This window comes from Haplochromis burtoni, unplaced genomic scaffold (genome assembly GCF_018398535.1).
Source record: "Haplochromis burtoni strain Fernald_Lab_line unplaced genomic scaffold, NCSU_Asbu1 Contig_400, whole genome shotgun sequence".
NCBI classification, from domain to species: Eukaryota; Metazoa; Chordata; class Actinopteri; order Cichliformes; family Cichlidae; genus Haplochromis; species Haplochromis burtoni.
The window spans coordinates 333,361-349,480 of NW_024582761.1; the positions used below are offsets into that span (position 1 = coordinate 333,361).

General features: G+C 42.0%; 2 protein-coding genes across 2 annotated transcripts; both read left to right on the forward strand.

Moving 5' to 3' along the window:
- Positions 1 to 780: 780 nt before the first annotated feature.
- LOC102302521 (serine protease 33) lies at positions 781 to 7,484 on the forward strand. The gene is made up of 6 exons (XM_005947993.3): positions 781 to 894; positions 4,259 to 4,279; positions 4,881 to 5,043; positions 5,133 to 5,398; positions 6,260 to 6,402; positions 6,998 to 7,484. The coding sequence occupies exons 1-6, from the start codon at positions 846 to 848 to the stop codon at positions 7,256 to 7,258; spliced, it is 903 nt and encodes a 300-aa protein (XP_005948055.1). The 5' UTR covers positions 781 to 845; the 3' UTR covers positions 7,259 to 7,484.
- A 3,524-nt stretch (positions 7,485 to 11,008) lies between these two features.
- Positions 11,009 to 15,998, forward strand: LOC102301323 (jmjC domain-containing protein 8). Its single transcript, XM_005947988.3, has 9 exons — positions 11,009 to 12,190; positions 13,172 to 13,267; positions 13,360 to 13,408; positions 13,518 to 13,614; positions 13,692 to 13,760; positions 14,277 to 14,396; positions 14,605 to 14,672; positions 14,958 to 15,092; positions 15,526 to 15,998. The coding sequence occupies exons 1-9, from the start codon at positions 12,093 to 12,095 to the stop codon at positions 15,604 to 15,606; spliced, it is 813 nt and encodes a 270-aa protein (XP_005948050.1). The 5' UTR covers positions 11,009 to 12,092; the 3' UTR covers positions 15,607 to 15,998.
- Positions 15,999 to 16,120: the final 122 nt, after the last annotated feature.

Genomic DNA, 16,120 nt, shown 5'->3' on the forward strand with positions numbered 1-16,120 from the left:
CCTGTTTTCTTTCAGCCTCACTTTGATAACTTCTGCCGATGAGGAGCTCTGACTCTAACAGACTCGGTGTCCGTGGGAAATAACCCTGTTCTCTATCAAGGCAGCGGTCCGATGAGTTCCTGTGTCCATCGAGACGCTTCCTCCCGGTTCGTCATAGCGGCCGAGGCCGGTGCAGACCTGCGGTCTCGGGGCTCAGAGCCGGACTGTGCGTCGCCTTCGAGGGGCTCCAGTTCCCCAGAGAGGCCTGGACGGCCTTCCGGTGAGCCAGTCTGTGCGTGATGGAGAATCCAGCGTTCCTCTATTTTCAGCACAGTCGTTAGTAACCGGGGCAGAGGTCGATCGGTGCGGAAGGAAATATAAAATAGAAATATAAAGAAAAGTGTTTGTGACTTTATTTGTCGGTGAAGGTTCTCAGTCATCCAGGTCATCGTCGTCTAAGGAGCTCTCTTTCCTTAGACGACTTTATTTGTCAGAAGAAGAGTGAACATAAAAATCTAAGTAATAATATTTGTAAAATAAAATACAGAAATGCTTTTAATATTTGACATATTTTGTTGGCAAATGAATAAAAATGAAACCATTTTCACAGGAAAACTGGCGGAAAATCTGTATGAATGTAAACATATCAATAAAAACAAATCAGGACAACAACATTAGCACCGTGAGCAGTGCGGTCTGTTCGCATCTGTGTTTGCTTTTGGTTTCAGAAGAAGGTGTGTCAGGTGTGTTTGTGGCGTGTGCTCAGCTGGCTGACGGTCAGGTATGATGCAGGCGGTCACGCCCTCGTGCTTTACAGACTCCTGCCGTTGGAGTTGGGAGACACTTTGAGAAAAGACTCTGTGGGGATGGAGCTGTTTTCATGTGGAGTCCTGCTGTTGGCCTTAACGCTTACAGGTGAGTCTCACCTGAGATTTAAGACTCACAATCTCATTTATTTTGCAATTTAAATGATGATACAAAGAAATTCAGCTCGTCTCTTTTTACAAAATTGTAATAATTTACAATATTGTAAGTTATAAATGGCCGTGGACACATTTGTTCAGGTTGTAACATCAAACAAAATTAAAAGTCTGCTTTTAAATCTGTAAATTTCCTGTTTGCACTGCTACACGAACATCCAGACGAGTCCGTTTGACTCTCCGTGTTTCTCAGAGACCTGAGCCTTGTGCTGCTTTTACTGCTCATTACAGAACAATACAACAAGCTGACTCATGATTACCAGAAATGAACGAACAAATGAAAAGAGCCACAACAATACCAGCTTCAACAATCTGAGATCTTAAAGTTAGACGGATCGTTTTAATACTTTGTACTTTATTTCACTAAATTCAGAGATAAATGCTAAATGTATAAAGTTTAGAAGGATGTGAAACATCACAAATTTACTCAACTAATAAAATTAACAATTCATGTACATGGAAATGTCTCAGCATCAATAAAAAGCATACAATTTGTATTGCTGTAGTTTATCCTTCTGCTCATACATTTACAGGTTTTTTAATGTAAGTTCTCAGTAAAAGTATCTTTTAAATATCTGAACCCTTCCTCCACTTCCTGCTCTCAGGCGACTGTCCTGTAAGAGATCTGTGGTAGTTTCAATTGGCAGTCATGGGAGTGAATTCTTGTAAACTGTACCAGTTTGAAGATAAGATTTTACAGACCCCACGGCTCAGGTACAGATAACAGAAGAATGCAAAGAGTGCACCAGAATATAAACTCAAGAAATACAAAATAAATAAGATAATCCAGTATATACAACGGTAGGTTCTATGAATGTGTTATGGATAAAGGGTCGTGGAAATATGCACAGAATAAGTCAAATATTTTGACATTTTCTTAGGTGGCAGGTGGCTTCTACAGAATATTTGAATTATTATTTGAATAAATACTGAAAAACTGCAGTTCTCTATATGCTTGAGCATCGAGTCAGTCCCAAGACAACTGTCAGCCTTTAGAGTGTTTTCTAAAGAGGGTTGCTGTGAGTGATGGTCAGACAGCACGGCTGCTATAATAAGAGGAAGTGAAATAAAGTTCGCCTGCAGGAAACAATTTGTAACTTTGTCTCTTTCACCTGAACAGAAAAATCAGAACTAGATTATAGGTTAAGGTTCAGGTTCTATTTGTCACTGCATGTTATACAAGTATATACACTACAGTGGAAATGTAGCCTGTACAGCTCCTCGACATGGTGAAAAATTTGGCTACAAAGAGTTGGGGGGGGGGGGGGGGGGGGGGGGGGTAGAGAGGAAGAACATATATATATATATATATGACGTATAGGTACATTAGGGTGAATGTGTCAGTGTAGCAGAAGCAGGTGAATTCTGTACATAGATATGAATAGACTCTGACTATATTTCTAGGATAGACATATAGAACTAATATTTAAAATAAAGGAATTGAAATGTACATTGTCCTTGGTTTAGTGTCTGGAAGAGGTCTGCTCAGTCATTTAGATGAATGTGAGAGGCGGGTGTGTGTGTTTAGAGCACGGATGGCTTGGGGAGTAGAGCTCCTCTTGAGTCTCTCTGTCCTTGCCCGGAAGATGCGGAACCTTCTACCAGATTGTCATAGTGATGATGCCAGAGCACATTGTGTACATACCTATGAGATGCCCGCATGCACTGGTAGCATCGGGCACACTGAATGAGTTTCTAAAGCGTGATGACAGCGCCGCCGTGCTTTACTGATGGTGACAGTCAGCTGCTCAGCCCTGAGGGCCTGATGGATGGGGGCTTCCTCATCTGTCGAGGACTGAAAGTTGATTCCAATAAAAGTTTTTAAGAGTATTTTAATTTAACATTAATTACAAAACAAGGAGAAATCAGCTGAGAAAAACAAACATGATCACGCCATCATGACTTCATCATAAAATAATAAAACAGATCGTCCCTGTAATCATTTAAAACATAAAAAGCAACAAAAGCGTGTTTTCCTGCTTCCTCTTACATCACAGGTCAGAGTTCAGACGGAGTCAAGCTGTGAGTAAAGAACAGCTTTAATTCATCAAATAATGCAGTTCAGTAATAATAAAAATAACACATTTTATTTTAGACATGATTTAAAAGAATCTTCCTGCTAAAACATTAAAAGGAACCAGAAAAGTGCTTTCACCATAAAGTTCTTTGGTTTTCTCACATCATGCTTTTAGACTGTAGGAGCTCTGATGTTCCCGACGTGTCCCACAGAACAAACAAATTCTTGGAAAAGAAAACATGACGTCAGCTGCTCATTTAAGAGCTGTAGACTAAAGTAAACAAGTCAAAGAGCTTTGAAGTCATACAGGTTAAAGGAGCTTCAGGTCACGTCAAAGCTTTTTTCGGTTTAAAAAAAACCAGGCTGGCCGGTTTGATTCTCGGTGTCCTGCTGATGATTCATACTGAGGTATCGACACGTGGGTGGGTTTTACCTTTCACTGAACGCTCTCGTCTCAGAGGGCGTTCTCTCACACAGGTTGGATCAGAAACAATAATTATGTCACTGCAAGCAGAAATCAGCCTTGGTTACACTAGCATGGACCCCATATCGGTATAGACCGAGCATCACTGGTAAAAACCATGTGACCATTAAAACAGGAAGTACTGTAGAGAAAAACTGCCGACTATGGAAATACAAAAGTTCATTGAAAGCTTTATTTAAACTTTTGTATTTCAGTGATGTGTTAAATGTGACATTTCCAGGGTCGTTCTCCTCTTAACACCACGCTGGTGAACAAAGTGTTTATTCAACGACTTCCTGTTGGGTTCGCAGATGAGTAAAAAAAGAAAGAGTTGCCCATGTCGGCCTGCAATGAGATCGAGTTTTTCATTCTTTAAATTTAATGTTTTTGTTGACAGTCTTTTAAAATCTCCACAATGACAGGAAGTAGCTGATTTCCCTCTGAAATTTAATGAAGCATAAAGCAGAATGTTTTGTAAATGTTCGCATTCAAAAGTAGGCTGGTAATGGGGCTATTTGTTGTCAGTCAAACCATCAACTGTGGAAAGATAAAATCTTTAATGCCGCGCTTCTTCATACCACAACCTCTCTGTGCATTCGTGTTCTTACTGTGGCCTCCTGATATGTCCTGTCTTTCAAGATCATCGTTTTCTTGTCTCAGACAAAGACAAAGACATCGTTTCCGTCTTTTGTTTGGCTTCATGCTGCACATTCCAGCTCCACCTAGAAACCTTAACAGCACGTTAAGAACAACCAGCCTGTTCAGTTCACGGAGATCTAACAAATACATCATGTCTCTGTTTCTATTGTCTCTAAACAGGAAGCAACGCACAGCTCGATGGTGAGTACACACACACACACACACACACACACACACACACACACACACACACACACACACACACACACGGCTATAAACTGTGTTTTCTGAACACTGTAAACCAAGTGTAGAGCCGTGTGTGTGCAGAGGAGTTTCTAATAAATAAAATGCAAATTGAATTTCTTTTACTGAGATGCAGTTTGGGACAAATGGCCAGGACACAAACCTTGCAACATAGTAGGTAATAGTAATGGATAAGAACATGTATGAATAAAATGCTTTTCAGCTGTATTATTCTCAGGGGTTTTTTTCCTCGTACGGCAGTTCTTCATCGTTAAACAATAAGAACAAGTAGTCTGATGTCCCATATTCCTCTATTCATTATGAAGAGGAATTTGAAATACACTAAGTTTTGATTTTGAATTTTCCAAAGTCTCTTAAGATGTTCCTGAAATTTGGGCTCATTGAAACGGGACAGACTGATGAGCTTTCATTTGTTGACCTCTGGATTCACTCGTGCTTCGTTTATGGGCCGACACGGCGTTATCTGGTCTGGAGCTGCTCTCCAGCTTTGAACGTTTGAGAGTAATTTTGCTTTGTGCATAAATGTCTTTGCCTACAGTTTGTGGACAAGCTCCACTTAACACCAAGATCGTAGGAGGCCAGGATGCTCCTGCGGGAGCGTGGCCCTGGCAGGTCAGTCTGCAAGCATCCGGTCGCCACTTCTGCGGAGGCTCCCTGATCAACAATGAATGGATCCTGACTGCTGCCCACTGTTTCCCCAAGTAAGCTCTCACCCTGTCATATGACCCACCCTCTTCACCTGTCAACTATCAATTAAGCACTAACAGTCAGTACTTCTTGCTATTTTCAGCACCCCATCACAACTGACCGTTCACCTCGGATACGAGTCACTGCAAAGCACTAATACTAATGGGGTCTCCCGGTCAGTGTCACGGATAATCATACATTCACAATACAACTCCAACTCCAACGACAATGACATCGCACTGCTGCGGCTGTCCTCAACTGTTGACTTCACGGACTACATCCGACCTGTGTGTCTGGCGGAGGAGGGCAGCAACTTCCCTGCAGAGACGACCACCTGGGTCACCGGCTGGGGCGACATCCGAGACGGCGGTAAGAACTGGAGCAGCGACAGTTACTAACCTTTACTGTTATAGTCGGATTATGATCATACTCAGCTTCTGCTTTTCTTCTTTTCCTGGCGTATCCATGTGATCTTAATGAGGTCAGTGTTTGCGGTAACTCCTGTGCGCCAAAACTCTTTAGAGCAGTTACTCTTGGATCTTTATGATGCAGTTGACAGCTGATATGCTTAAGGCTTGAAAGCTCACCTCTGGTGCGAGCAAACATTTGCTCATGGCGCTCCAAAATTGCTGTCAAGGCGGCGAGGATAGGAGCGGAAGCTGCTGGGTCAGCCAATGAGTCCATTTCATTGGCTGGATGATTCTGTCACATTCAGGGGAGGAACCAAGCACAGAGCAGAGTTCAATACAAGGAATGACGTTATTTATACAATCACCAAGTGCAGATATATACAGTGGGGGAATTGTGGGGGTCCAAGGGAAAAATCTAATTTACACTCGCCCTCCTCTTCACTCAAATTCACACGGCGGGTACCCACGCAGGGTCCGGGAAAAGAGCAGGTGTGTGAGCCAAGGGCGGGAGCCCGTAATGAGGAGAAAGTAAACAGAAACACATGTGGCCTTGTGGAGCCGTCCGGGCAGACACGGGGGCCATGACAGTAGGTCTCTGACTTTGCAGGAAATGTAAGTAAATACATTTTGAAGAGCAACTCTGAGGCTAACTAAAACAGCAAGTTTAACAGAAGTGAGTGAATGAGTGTACACAGGCTGCAAGTGTTGATCTACCAACTCTAACGATATCAAAGATAAATATATGACAGTATCCAAGCATCTTCTTCACACGTGGTGGATTCATGCCTCAAACTGCTCATTTCTGTTTGGTTTTTTTCAGTTTCCCTTCCTTCCCCTGGGACTCTACAGGAGGTGAGCATCCCTATCGTGTCCAACACCGACTGTAACGATGCCTACAATGGTAGAATCACAAGCAACATGATGTGTGCCGGCGTGACTCAGGGAGGAAAGGACTCCTGCCAGGTGAGTGTGGGTCCATGTGAACACCTACAAATGAGTCTGAAGCCACGATGTAAAGCACCAATCACAACGCAGACAGTGGAACCTCTGAAGGACCCAAAATATGAAACATGCATTTGTTCACACTTTTGTCGTACTGTGAAGATCAGTTTGACTTGACTGAGTTTGTGTCCAGATGTTTTCATCACATTGAAAAACTGGCTCAACTTAAACTGTCTGAGGAATCGGATTATTTTAAAGTTATTAACATAAATTAGATAAATGAAATTAAGTGTAAATGCTAAAAAACAGCTTAAAAAACTATGTTATATAAAAATGAACACAGTAACAAGAACTACAACAATGTTTACCATTGATTGATTGGTAATTGATTGATTTATCTTTTTCATACAGAATTTAACATTTGTGTTTTTTTTGGTGAAAATTGTGTCTCGCAAATGTTAGCAAATTCATTGGCAGACTGATATTTACACACACACACACACAATTATACAAATATAATACATTTATATTGTCACTTTTTACACAGATGTAAATATATCCATATATGCATCCACATGGCTGCTGGTGCTATAACCACCATGTCTGATGTGTGCAGGGTGACTCTGGAGGCCCACTGGTGGTTAAAAACAGCTCCGTTTGGGTCCAGGCTGGAGTGGTGAGCTTTGGGATAGGCTGCGCTCAGCCCAATTTCCCAGGAGTCTACACTCGGGTATCACAGTACCAGTCCTGGATCAACAGCCAGATCACCTCCAACCAGCCGGGCTTCATCACCTTTGTGCCCTCCTCGGCTCACTTCATCTACCTCTCAGTTCTTCTGCTGCTCCCCATCCTCTTCTCTCTCTTTGTCCTCTCATAGGAATGCATCATTTCTGCTGAACATCACTGGAAAAACTGTATTTTCATCATCAGTTTCTCAGACAACAGAAAAATGTTCCCTGAAGGCTCAACAGTTCACACTTGTTTCCAGTTCACTTTGCTGTTTTGATAACATCAGACAAACCGGGAATCCTGGGAATGTTTGGTTTTATTTTTGTTTGTCAAGTCATTAAAACAGATTAAAAAACAACAAATCCCCCCCCTCCCCCCCAAAAAAAAAAGATTGATTACTTCCATTAAAAACAATGCTTACATGAACTTAAGTGCAGAATAATGACCTTTAAACTTTTAAGTATCACTGATTAACAATGTATATTTATAAAAAATAAAATATTTTACGTCAATAGAGCCTGAGCACTGTTGTAAATACATTTATTTTGAAAAAGAAAATCAGTCTTTAAATGATTTCAAAGAACAATTTGAAAAAAGCTTTAGCAGAATTATTTTATATTTGATTAATGTTTTCGTTGAATTAAAACTGTGCCATCCATCACTTTCTATTTCTATATATATATATATATATAGCAAATAATAATTTAATTTAAAAACCCCAGTATGATAGAATACATCAAAAGGAAGAAATTAGCAATGCCGTATAATAACTACAACAACTCTTATCTTGAATATGTTTAGCTAAAACACTGGTGTAAAAAAAACTATTAAGATTTTAAAATATATTTTCACAATTTAAAGACAGAATATATCAAATATAAATTGATAAAATGACATTTTAAAATTTAACATTTAAAAAAATCTTATTGTTGTATTCTTTGATTTTTAGAATTTAATATATAAAATCAACCAATGATTATATTTAGAATAATAATATTAACAATAATAATAATAATGGATTGCATTTATAAAGCGCTTTACAATACCACTTTTGATCCACTCTCACATTCACGCCCTGGTGGAGGCAGCTTGTAGCCACAGCTGCCCTGGGGCAGACTGACAGAGGCGAGGCTGCCATGTCGGCCCCTCTGGGGCACATTCTGAAACGATTTAATTCACTTTCATCTTATTTGGTAATTGGCCTGTATTTGTATAGCGCTTTACGTCATCCACACATTCACACACTATTTACATTGTGCTCAATCAAACACGAACTGTCTCAGAGCAGTCGAAGCAGAGAGAAACACTCGGAGACAGCGAGGAGGAAAAACTCTAAATATGAAGGAATCTCAGACAGAACCAAGCTGATCTCAGACCTGCACAAACACAAATCAGTCTTTGTACAACCATGATGAAGAAACTAAAGCCATTTTATTGACTTTATTATCTCTTTTTATCTCTTTTTGTTGATTAACGTTAATGTTTTAAAATGTTTGAGCCAAGTGCCAGTAACTGTGATTTTCTGTTTAAGTCCAATAAACAGGAGGAATATTTACTATTATTAACTTTTGCACATCTTATTAAAATAATTGGGGATATTTGTGTGGCCTGTGTTTAAACCTGCTGCTGTTTGTTTGGTATGTTAGTGAAAAACTGTCTGGTGTGATATCTGTGCTCTTTTATTCTATTAAATAAAACATATTTTCCTAACGTGCAGGATTCTGTGTGCAGCTGTAAAATAATGTATTGTAATCATTTCATTCTGCATGATAATCGAGAGGATGTGGGACTTTGGCCTTCATCAGAGTAACTAATGTTACCTCGGAAACAAAGTCGACCATTGGTGACATCATCATGTGAGCGGCTCCTTAGATAAAACCTCACCCATCATAAAGTGACGTGCAGCAGCAACAGTAACCAAAAAGTAGTGGCTGACCCTGAGCTGTGCTCCGCCTCCCTCAGTGTTTCAGTTTTGCATCTCATGACAGTCACAGTAACTACAGTCAGAGGAGGAAGATGCTTCCACTGAACACAGCTAAGCCCACACTGCCACACACCCGCTATGTGTGGAACCAATTTTTAGTGAACCCTCGTTTTTCAACGCGAGGCCCTGTGGCCAGAATTGGCCCCGCAAAGCCTCTTGGGAGGGACGCTGGATATCTTGAGAAAATGTGAAGGAAAGCATCAATTTTGGAGTTTAACGGCATTTTCATGCATTTCACAGCTCCTTCCATGCAGGCGTTCATACATGTCACACAGTTACATGACCGAAAAGTTGCTGTTTTGTTTGTTTGTTTTTTAGACCATGGGTCTAAGAATAAAAACAACAACAATAAAAGATTAACAATTTCTGGGCAGCTGTCAGAACTTTATTAATAATTTCACACATTTCTGCATCATGTGGAAAAACTGGGACACACTGATGAAATGATGTTTCTCTCTGTCAAACGGAGACATGTGAGGGATTAAATGTGCAGTGAAACGTCATCACACTGGCAGGAAGAGGAAAGCATCACTCGCCCAGCGAGCGTCAGCTGACTGGGTCCTCCATGTTAAATGAGTTGAACCTCTCTCTGCAAGTAAGATACAGCTGCTGACCTCAATCTGAAGTAAGGCTGCAGCTGTCCATTCTTTCAGTGTAATCCATCAATTAATTGAGGAATCAAATAAGAAATGCTTTTGTGTTATTAATGAGCAACACAGGAATATCAGAGGACAAAAAGCAGGTCTTTGAAAATGAACTTCTAACTGGTTTCCAATTTAAAAGTTTAACTGAAAATAAAATCTTTCAAAACAATGCTTTGCTTGTATGTACATGTCATATTAAAATAACATTTATTCTTTTAAAGGATGTTTTTAAATGAATACAGTATTTTATATTATTTGACTTTTAATCTGAAAAATGTTGTGAAAACCCTAACATTGGTCTAGTACACCTCACGACTCTCCCTGTTTGCTGCTTCCGTGTAAATATGCCGTCATTGAGCTGTATCATCTAAACATGAATCAGCTTTAATAAGCTCCTGGAGCCTGGTGCAGATGTTTCTCTGTAACAAACAGCGGTGGATGGAAGTTTGTTTTCCTTCATGTCAGACTTTGTTCATCGGCTGCTTTGATGGAGGACGCGCGGCAGTTTTTCCCAGTAAAGGTTTTAATGGTGATCACAGGAACAACTGCTGTTTTCTTCCACCACACCTGAGTTTACCTGTTGTAAAAGGCTCCGCCTCTTTGCTGTTCTCGGTGTGTACTTGTTAAAGACTTGTTAAACTGTGGGTTTTTGTGTGGCCTTCATACTTTGATACCGTCTGTGGCTCCCTGTTAAATAAACTGTTTGATGTTTTGCAGATCATCAAAATCAGATAAACGTCATTATCGATCAGAAAGATCAAATGTCGTTTCGAGTGGTTAATCACGTTAACAGCAGTTCTTTATGGGTCCAAGCTGCAGGGACTCCATCGGGGTCCTGATGAGGTGAAAGGTCACGTATGACTGTGCTGATTTATGATTGGCTGGTTATTTTGCTCTGATTTGTTTTGTTTTTTTCTATAGGAAAGCTGCTGTCAGCAGGGAGAGGCGCTGCTGGGTGTTTTTGTAGATGTAATCACAGTTTCTGTCTGTCCACGGCAGGTTATGAAGCTACGAAGATGTTTAGATGATGTGTGGCCCTCTCTGCTGGCCGTTAACAGAGGTTGTCGAGTTGTTGAATCAATAAGCAGAGTGAGAAACAGAAAAGCCTCTGTGTTGACTGCAGCCTGGAGGCAAGATGCACGTCTTCCTGTGAGCACGCCTGTGAACACTCCTCTGCATTTCCTTCTTTCTCTGCAGTTTTACTTTCACTCTTCTTTTCTTTTACTTTTCTTTTATATTTCCAATTTTTCTTCATTTAACAGACTTTGTTCTTCTGCAGCTCGCATCATTTTAAGGAAGATGTTTCTGTTGGTCCTCAAAGATTTTAACTTTCATGGATGTTTCAGCTGTGTGATGACGACAGGCCTCACCTGCCCATCAAGTGCTCATCGCTCAATTTTTCATTCGTGTCCGAGTCTCTGAAACGGTGCTGCGTATAAAAATGTCTGTAACTGCTGAACATTTGTGTTAAAGGTCTGAAGCTGAAGGTCTGAACTCTAATCGCATCCTGAGTGTAAAACTCAAAAGCTGTCCCTGTCCACACATTCACGGCTCTGACTGCACTTACAGTCCTGAGTTTAATTTGCAAGCTAAGACTCTAGAAATCCTTTTATTTATTTGAGTATAATAAATATACATTCCTCTGTCATCAGTACAGCTACATGTTGATTAACTCATTTAAATAAATAGTGACATGGTAATAAATATAGAATTATGGTTCTTGCTTTGGTTTTGTATCCTAACAAGTTTGACTCTGAATCATGAGACATTTCAACTGATGTGTAATGTGTTTAATTTCATTCTGAACAGGCGGCTGATGTTTAAATACTGCAGTCTGTATTTATCAGATGTAAAGCAGGTGTATTGGAACAACACAATGCAAGAAATAGAAAATGCAAATGAGCAGCTAACAGGAAACAGATTATAGAGGAAGAAATTGGAGGTGTGCAGTCGATGGTTAGGTCTCAGATTAGAAAGCAAATTTTTTGTTTAGTCAAACAAGAATGCAAATAGATGTGCTGTAATTTGTGCTGTTTGCATGAGAGCAGCAACAAACAGCAGGACTTTATCAAGGTCACCGGCTCCAGGTGGGTCACAGCAGTGCTGCAGGGAAACGGGCCTCTTGAAATAAATAAAGAGTTGAGGACTACAAACAAACCGATCTACAGAGGCGCTCAAACGTTCCACGCACCTCGAACGCATCAACCGGTCTGATTAATGTGGTCCTTTCTGATTGGCTGTCGTCCAGGAAGTAGGAGTCGGCGCTTACTTGACGTTCATGTGGGACACTGAGGAGAAACAGGCTGATTTGTGGGGCTGAGCTCGCTCGAAGCTCGCGGAAGCTTTTGGGGAGAATGGAGATCAAAGCGGTGCGGCTCGCTTTTATCTTCTTCACCGCCGCAGTGACTGCGCAGCTGCAGCAGCAGGAGGAAGATGAGGATGGAGGAGGATGGTGAGCTACACTCTGCTTCAGCCTGACACGTTTGCATAAAACTCATTCAAACAACCCTCGCTGTAGTTTCAACCAGACTCCGTTCAAAAACCTGTGAAGTTAACAGCTGTGTCCACGAGGAGCGATTACAGTGGCACTGATGACGTCATACGTTTCATGCAGAACGAGCCTGGTCAGAGACGATTATGACTACGATAATATAACCGTATTAAACTGTCCGCGTGCTCCTAAATACGTCATATGGCAGCTGATTTTGTCCCCGCACAGATAAATAAATAAAATCATTTCATGTTATTTTTATTATTGTTTAATAAAATATAAAAGCACAATTTCAGATTTTCCCATCTTAGCTTCCGGCAGCACTTCAGCAGATCCGAGGGTGGAAATGAAAACGAGAACATCATTTTATCGTTTAAAGATAAACTGTGGATTCAGATTAGTGAGCTGCTGAGAGGCTGCAGTTCATCCAACGTCCAGGAGAGGCAGCAGTGAGTCAGCCCCCATAGACTCCAGGTTAAAACTTTCCAGCAGAAATAAACATGTTTGCAGCCTGTAGCTAACACCTGTGTTTATAACTCACCTATTTAAAGTTTGCATTATTAGGGGCGTGGCCTCTGTGACTGACAGGTGGATGGAGACACAGGTGTAGCTGTCTGCTAGCTTCACCTGACCTGGACCGTGTTTGTGCTGTTGGAGCATTTTGAATGACATCATGTGACCAATAACATGGCTGCTATGAGGTCTGAGGAATGTTATAAAAGGACGATCTCTGGGTTTGAGTCTACGCCTCAGTTTTATTTAATAGCTCCTCCTCCTCGCATCCTGGAGGTCATCAGCAGAATGTAACATGAATGTTGGGTTTTTAAGGTGGAACGAGGGAGACAGATTTAAATGACTGAGGAGCTGCTGAATGAATGTTAGAGCATGTACGCAGCTCCACAGGTGAGCTCTGCTCTTACCTGCGCGCCCCGCTCTGCTCAGGTTCTCGGCCTCAGACGTCAGGTCTCAGGATGAAGGTCGGTGTAACATCGACGTGCTGCACGGCTCGTCGCTCTCGCACCAGCAGTTCATGGAGAGGTGCGTGAGTAAGCTGCTGTTTCTCAGCAGACATTCACTGATGACATCACCGTGTAAACAGCAGCACTAACCTTCAACTGTGTTTCCTGCAGGTACGCGTACGGCAGGCCGGTCATCCTCAGAGGCCTCACTGACAACACCGTACGTATTGAAAACAGACATCTTATCTACATGTAAGCATCACATGACTGAGCTGCAGGCAGGTGAGCACAGGTGAACAGCCTGAAAGGTCACGCTGGATCTGTTTCAGAAATTCAGGCTTCTGTGCTCCAAGTCGAGCTTACTGAGAGAGTACGGCGCCCACAGAGTGAGGCTCAGCACGGCCAACACCTACTCCTACAGGAAAGGTACGCCCGTCTCACCTGTGTGGCCTCACAGACACACCTGTTCACTTCCTGCTCCTGACTGTGCTGATGTGTTTCAGTGGACGTTCCCTTCCAGGAGTACGTGGACGAGTTTCTGAGGCCTCAGTCTGCGGACGCCCTCGGCAGCGGTGAGTCTTAAAGCCGCCGCCGCCGGGACAGGTGTTCAGGAAACGCTCTCGTTTGGTTTCCTGTTTCTGGCTTTGCTTTGTTAAACTTGTTTTTTTGTTTTCTCTCATTTATTCAAGTTTTTTAGGTTTCGTCATTTTTTGTTTATTTCTAAACATTTTTGGTCACTTTGCTTTTTTTAAAAAGGATTTCTTAGTTTATTCATATTTTTTGGTTTTGTTTGTATTTCCTCTCATTTAGTGATGTCTTATATTTATTTATTTAGTTTTAAAACTTATTTGACTTCATTTTTTTTAGTTTTATTTTACTCTTGTTTAATTATTTATTTATTTTTTTACTTTAGTCTGAATTTTCTGTCAGACTTTGTTTATTTTAAATGTTTTCTATTTTTACTATTTTGCTTTTATTAACATGGTTTGTTTTCCTTATGAATCTGTTTCCGTCTGTTTTCTTCGACTGGACGCTGCTGTGACTTTTATGCTGTGAGATTTATTGAATAATGTTTGACTTTCCTGCAGACACGCTGTATTTTTTCGGGGACAATAACTTCACCGAGTGGCAGAGTCTCTTCGAGCACTACGAGTCTCCGCCGTACGTCCTGCCGCTCACCAGCGGAGCGTACAGCTTCGGCATCGCAGGTCAGAGAGCGGCAGACAAACGAGGAATGACATAAAATCAAGTGAAGGAAAAAGATCTGATAAACCTGACAGGACTCGTGTGATACATAATTCTCTATGATAATCTGATTTTTTTAGGACCATTACTGTGAAAATTCTTTTAAAATGAAAGTCTCAGAAATATCCGAGAGTGGAATCCAAACTGCAGCTCCGCTTTCTTCTTCTTCAGGTCCTGGAACAGGAGTCCCCTTCCACTGGCACGGCCCGGGATACTCCGAGGTCATCTATGGAAGGAAGGTGGGAGAAAACCAGCTGTTTGATTAAACTAATTAAAGAGGCTCTGTGTGGGGAGGGGAGTGGCTTTGTGGACATGTGGCGCCCTCTGGTGCATCTCAGCCATTCAGAGCTGGATTTCCAGTAACAGAGTGGATGAGGTGTGGTTGTGTAAATGCGTGCTTAAATCTGCGGGTCATGAGGCAGCGTTTCAGTGTCAGATTTTCAAAGTAAAACTGAAGTAAACTAAAACTGCTTCCTCACTTAGTGATGCGTTTCCTGTTAACCTCTGAATTACTCCTCGCACAGCGGTGGTTCCTCTACCCGCCCGATCAGGAGCCTCACTTCCACCCGAACCGCACCACCCTGTCCTGGGTCACAGAAACGTACCCCAACCTGCTGGAGGACGAGGCCCCGCTGGAGTGCACCATCCGACCCGGAGAGGTAACGCCGCCCAACCTGCTCACGACTCGCCCCAAGCACACACAGCAGGGTCGCTTTATTTCAGCGTCCGTTTCAGTAAAAACACGAAAGTTAGTTCATGTGTGTAAAGTAAAAAGCTTCGTCTGGACTCTGACCGCAGACGCCGGCGAACTAAGCAGTGACCCGTTCAGAACGCCACAGATAAACAGCTGATTTAAGAGAGACGGGATTCAGCAACGCTTCAGATGTGAGAGCAGTGATACTCAGGCTGTTTCCTTACTTGGACATTTAATTGCACCTCATGCTTCTGAAGTTTTCAGCCGTCCTGGAGGTTTTCCAGCCCCTGACGGGAGACCGGCTCTAAAACTGAGCCCTCGGAGCGCCGCCTGTTACATTTGAACGACTGGATCGTGAGCGCGGCGCTAACGGTGCGTTTCTGCATGTTTGTCTCCAGGTGCTGTATTTCCCCGACCGTTGGTGGCACGCCACTCTAAACCTGGACACAAGCGTCTTCATCTCCACCTTCCTGGGCTGAGCTCTCAGGACGTCTTTAAGGATTTCCTGGCACATTTTAAGAAAACTGACTCACGGAGGGATTCAACCGCAAATAACAGATTTGTGTCATTTTAGGATGTCTGCAGTTTAATTCTGCAGACCTCTGTGGATCACAATCACAGATTACTCATTTATTTTAGCAGGTTGTTGTAATGTTGACCATCACGCTGTGTTTCTGCACTCTGGAAGCTGAATTCAGCTCTGATCACCGTGTGCTGCAACAGGTTTTACTTGAAATCAAATGCAAACATCTTTTTTTTGATGAGATTTGATTTTCTGTCATGTTAACTTTTTTACGGCGACCCCGAGGGGTCACGGAGAAGCAATAAAGTACTTAAAATCCTGGGAATTAAACAGACGAACTAAACTGGATTTGTTTTAAATGTTTTTATTCCGAACATCTGAACAAACTGTAACATGACTCTAACACTGAGCCCTCCCATTCTCCGGCTGCCTCTAACGGTCAGGGAAGCACTCGTGGAAAATTTCTTCCA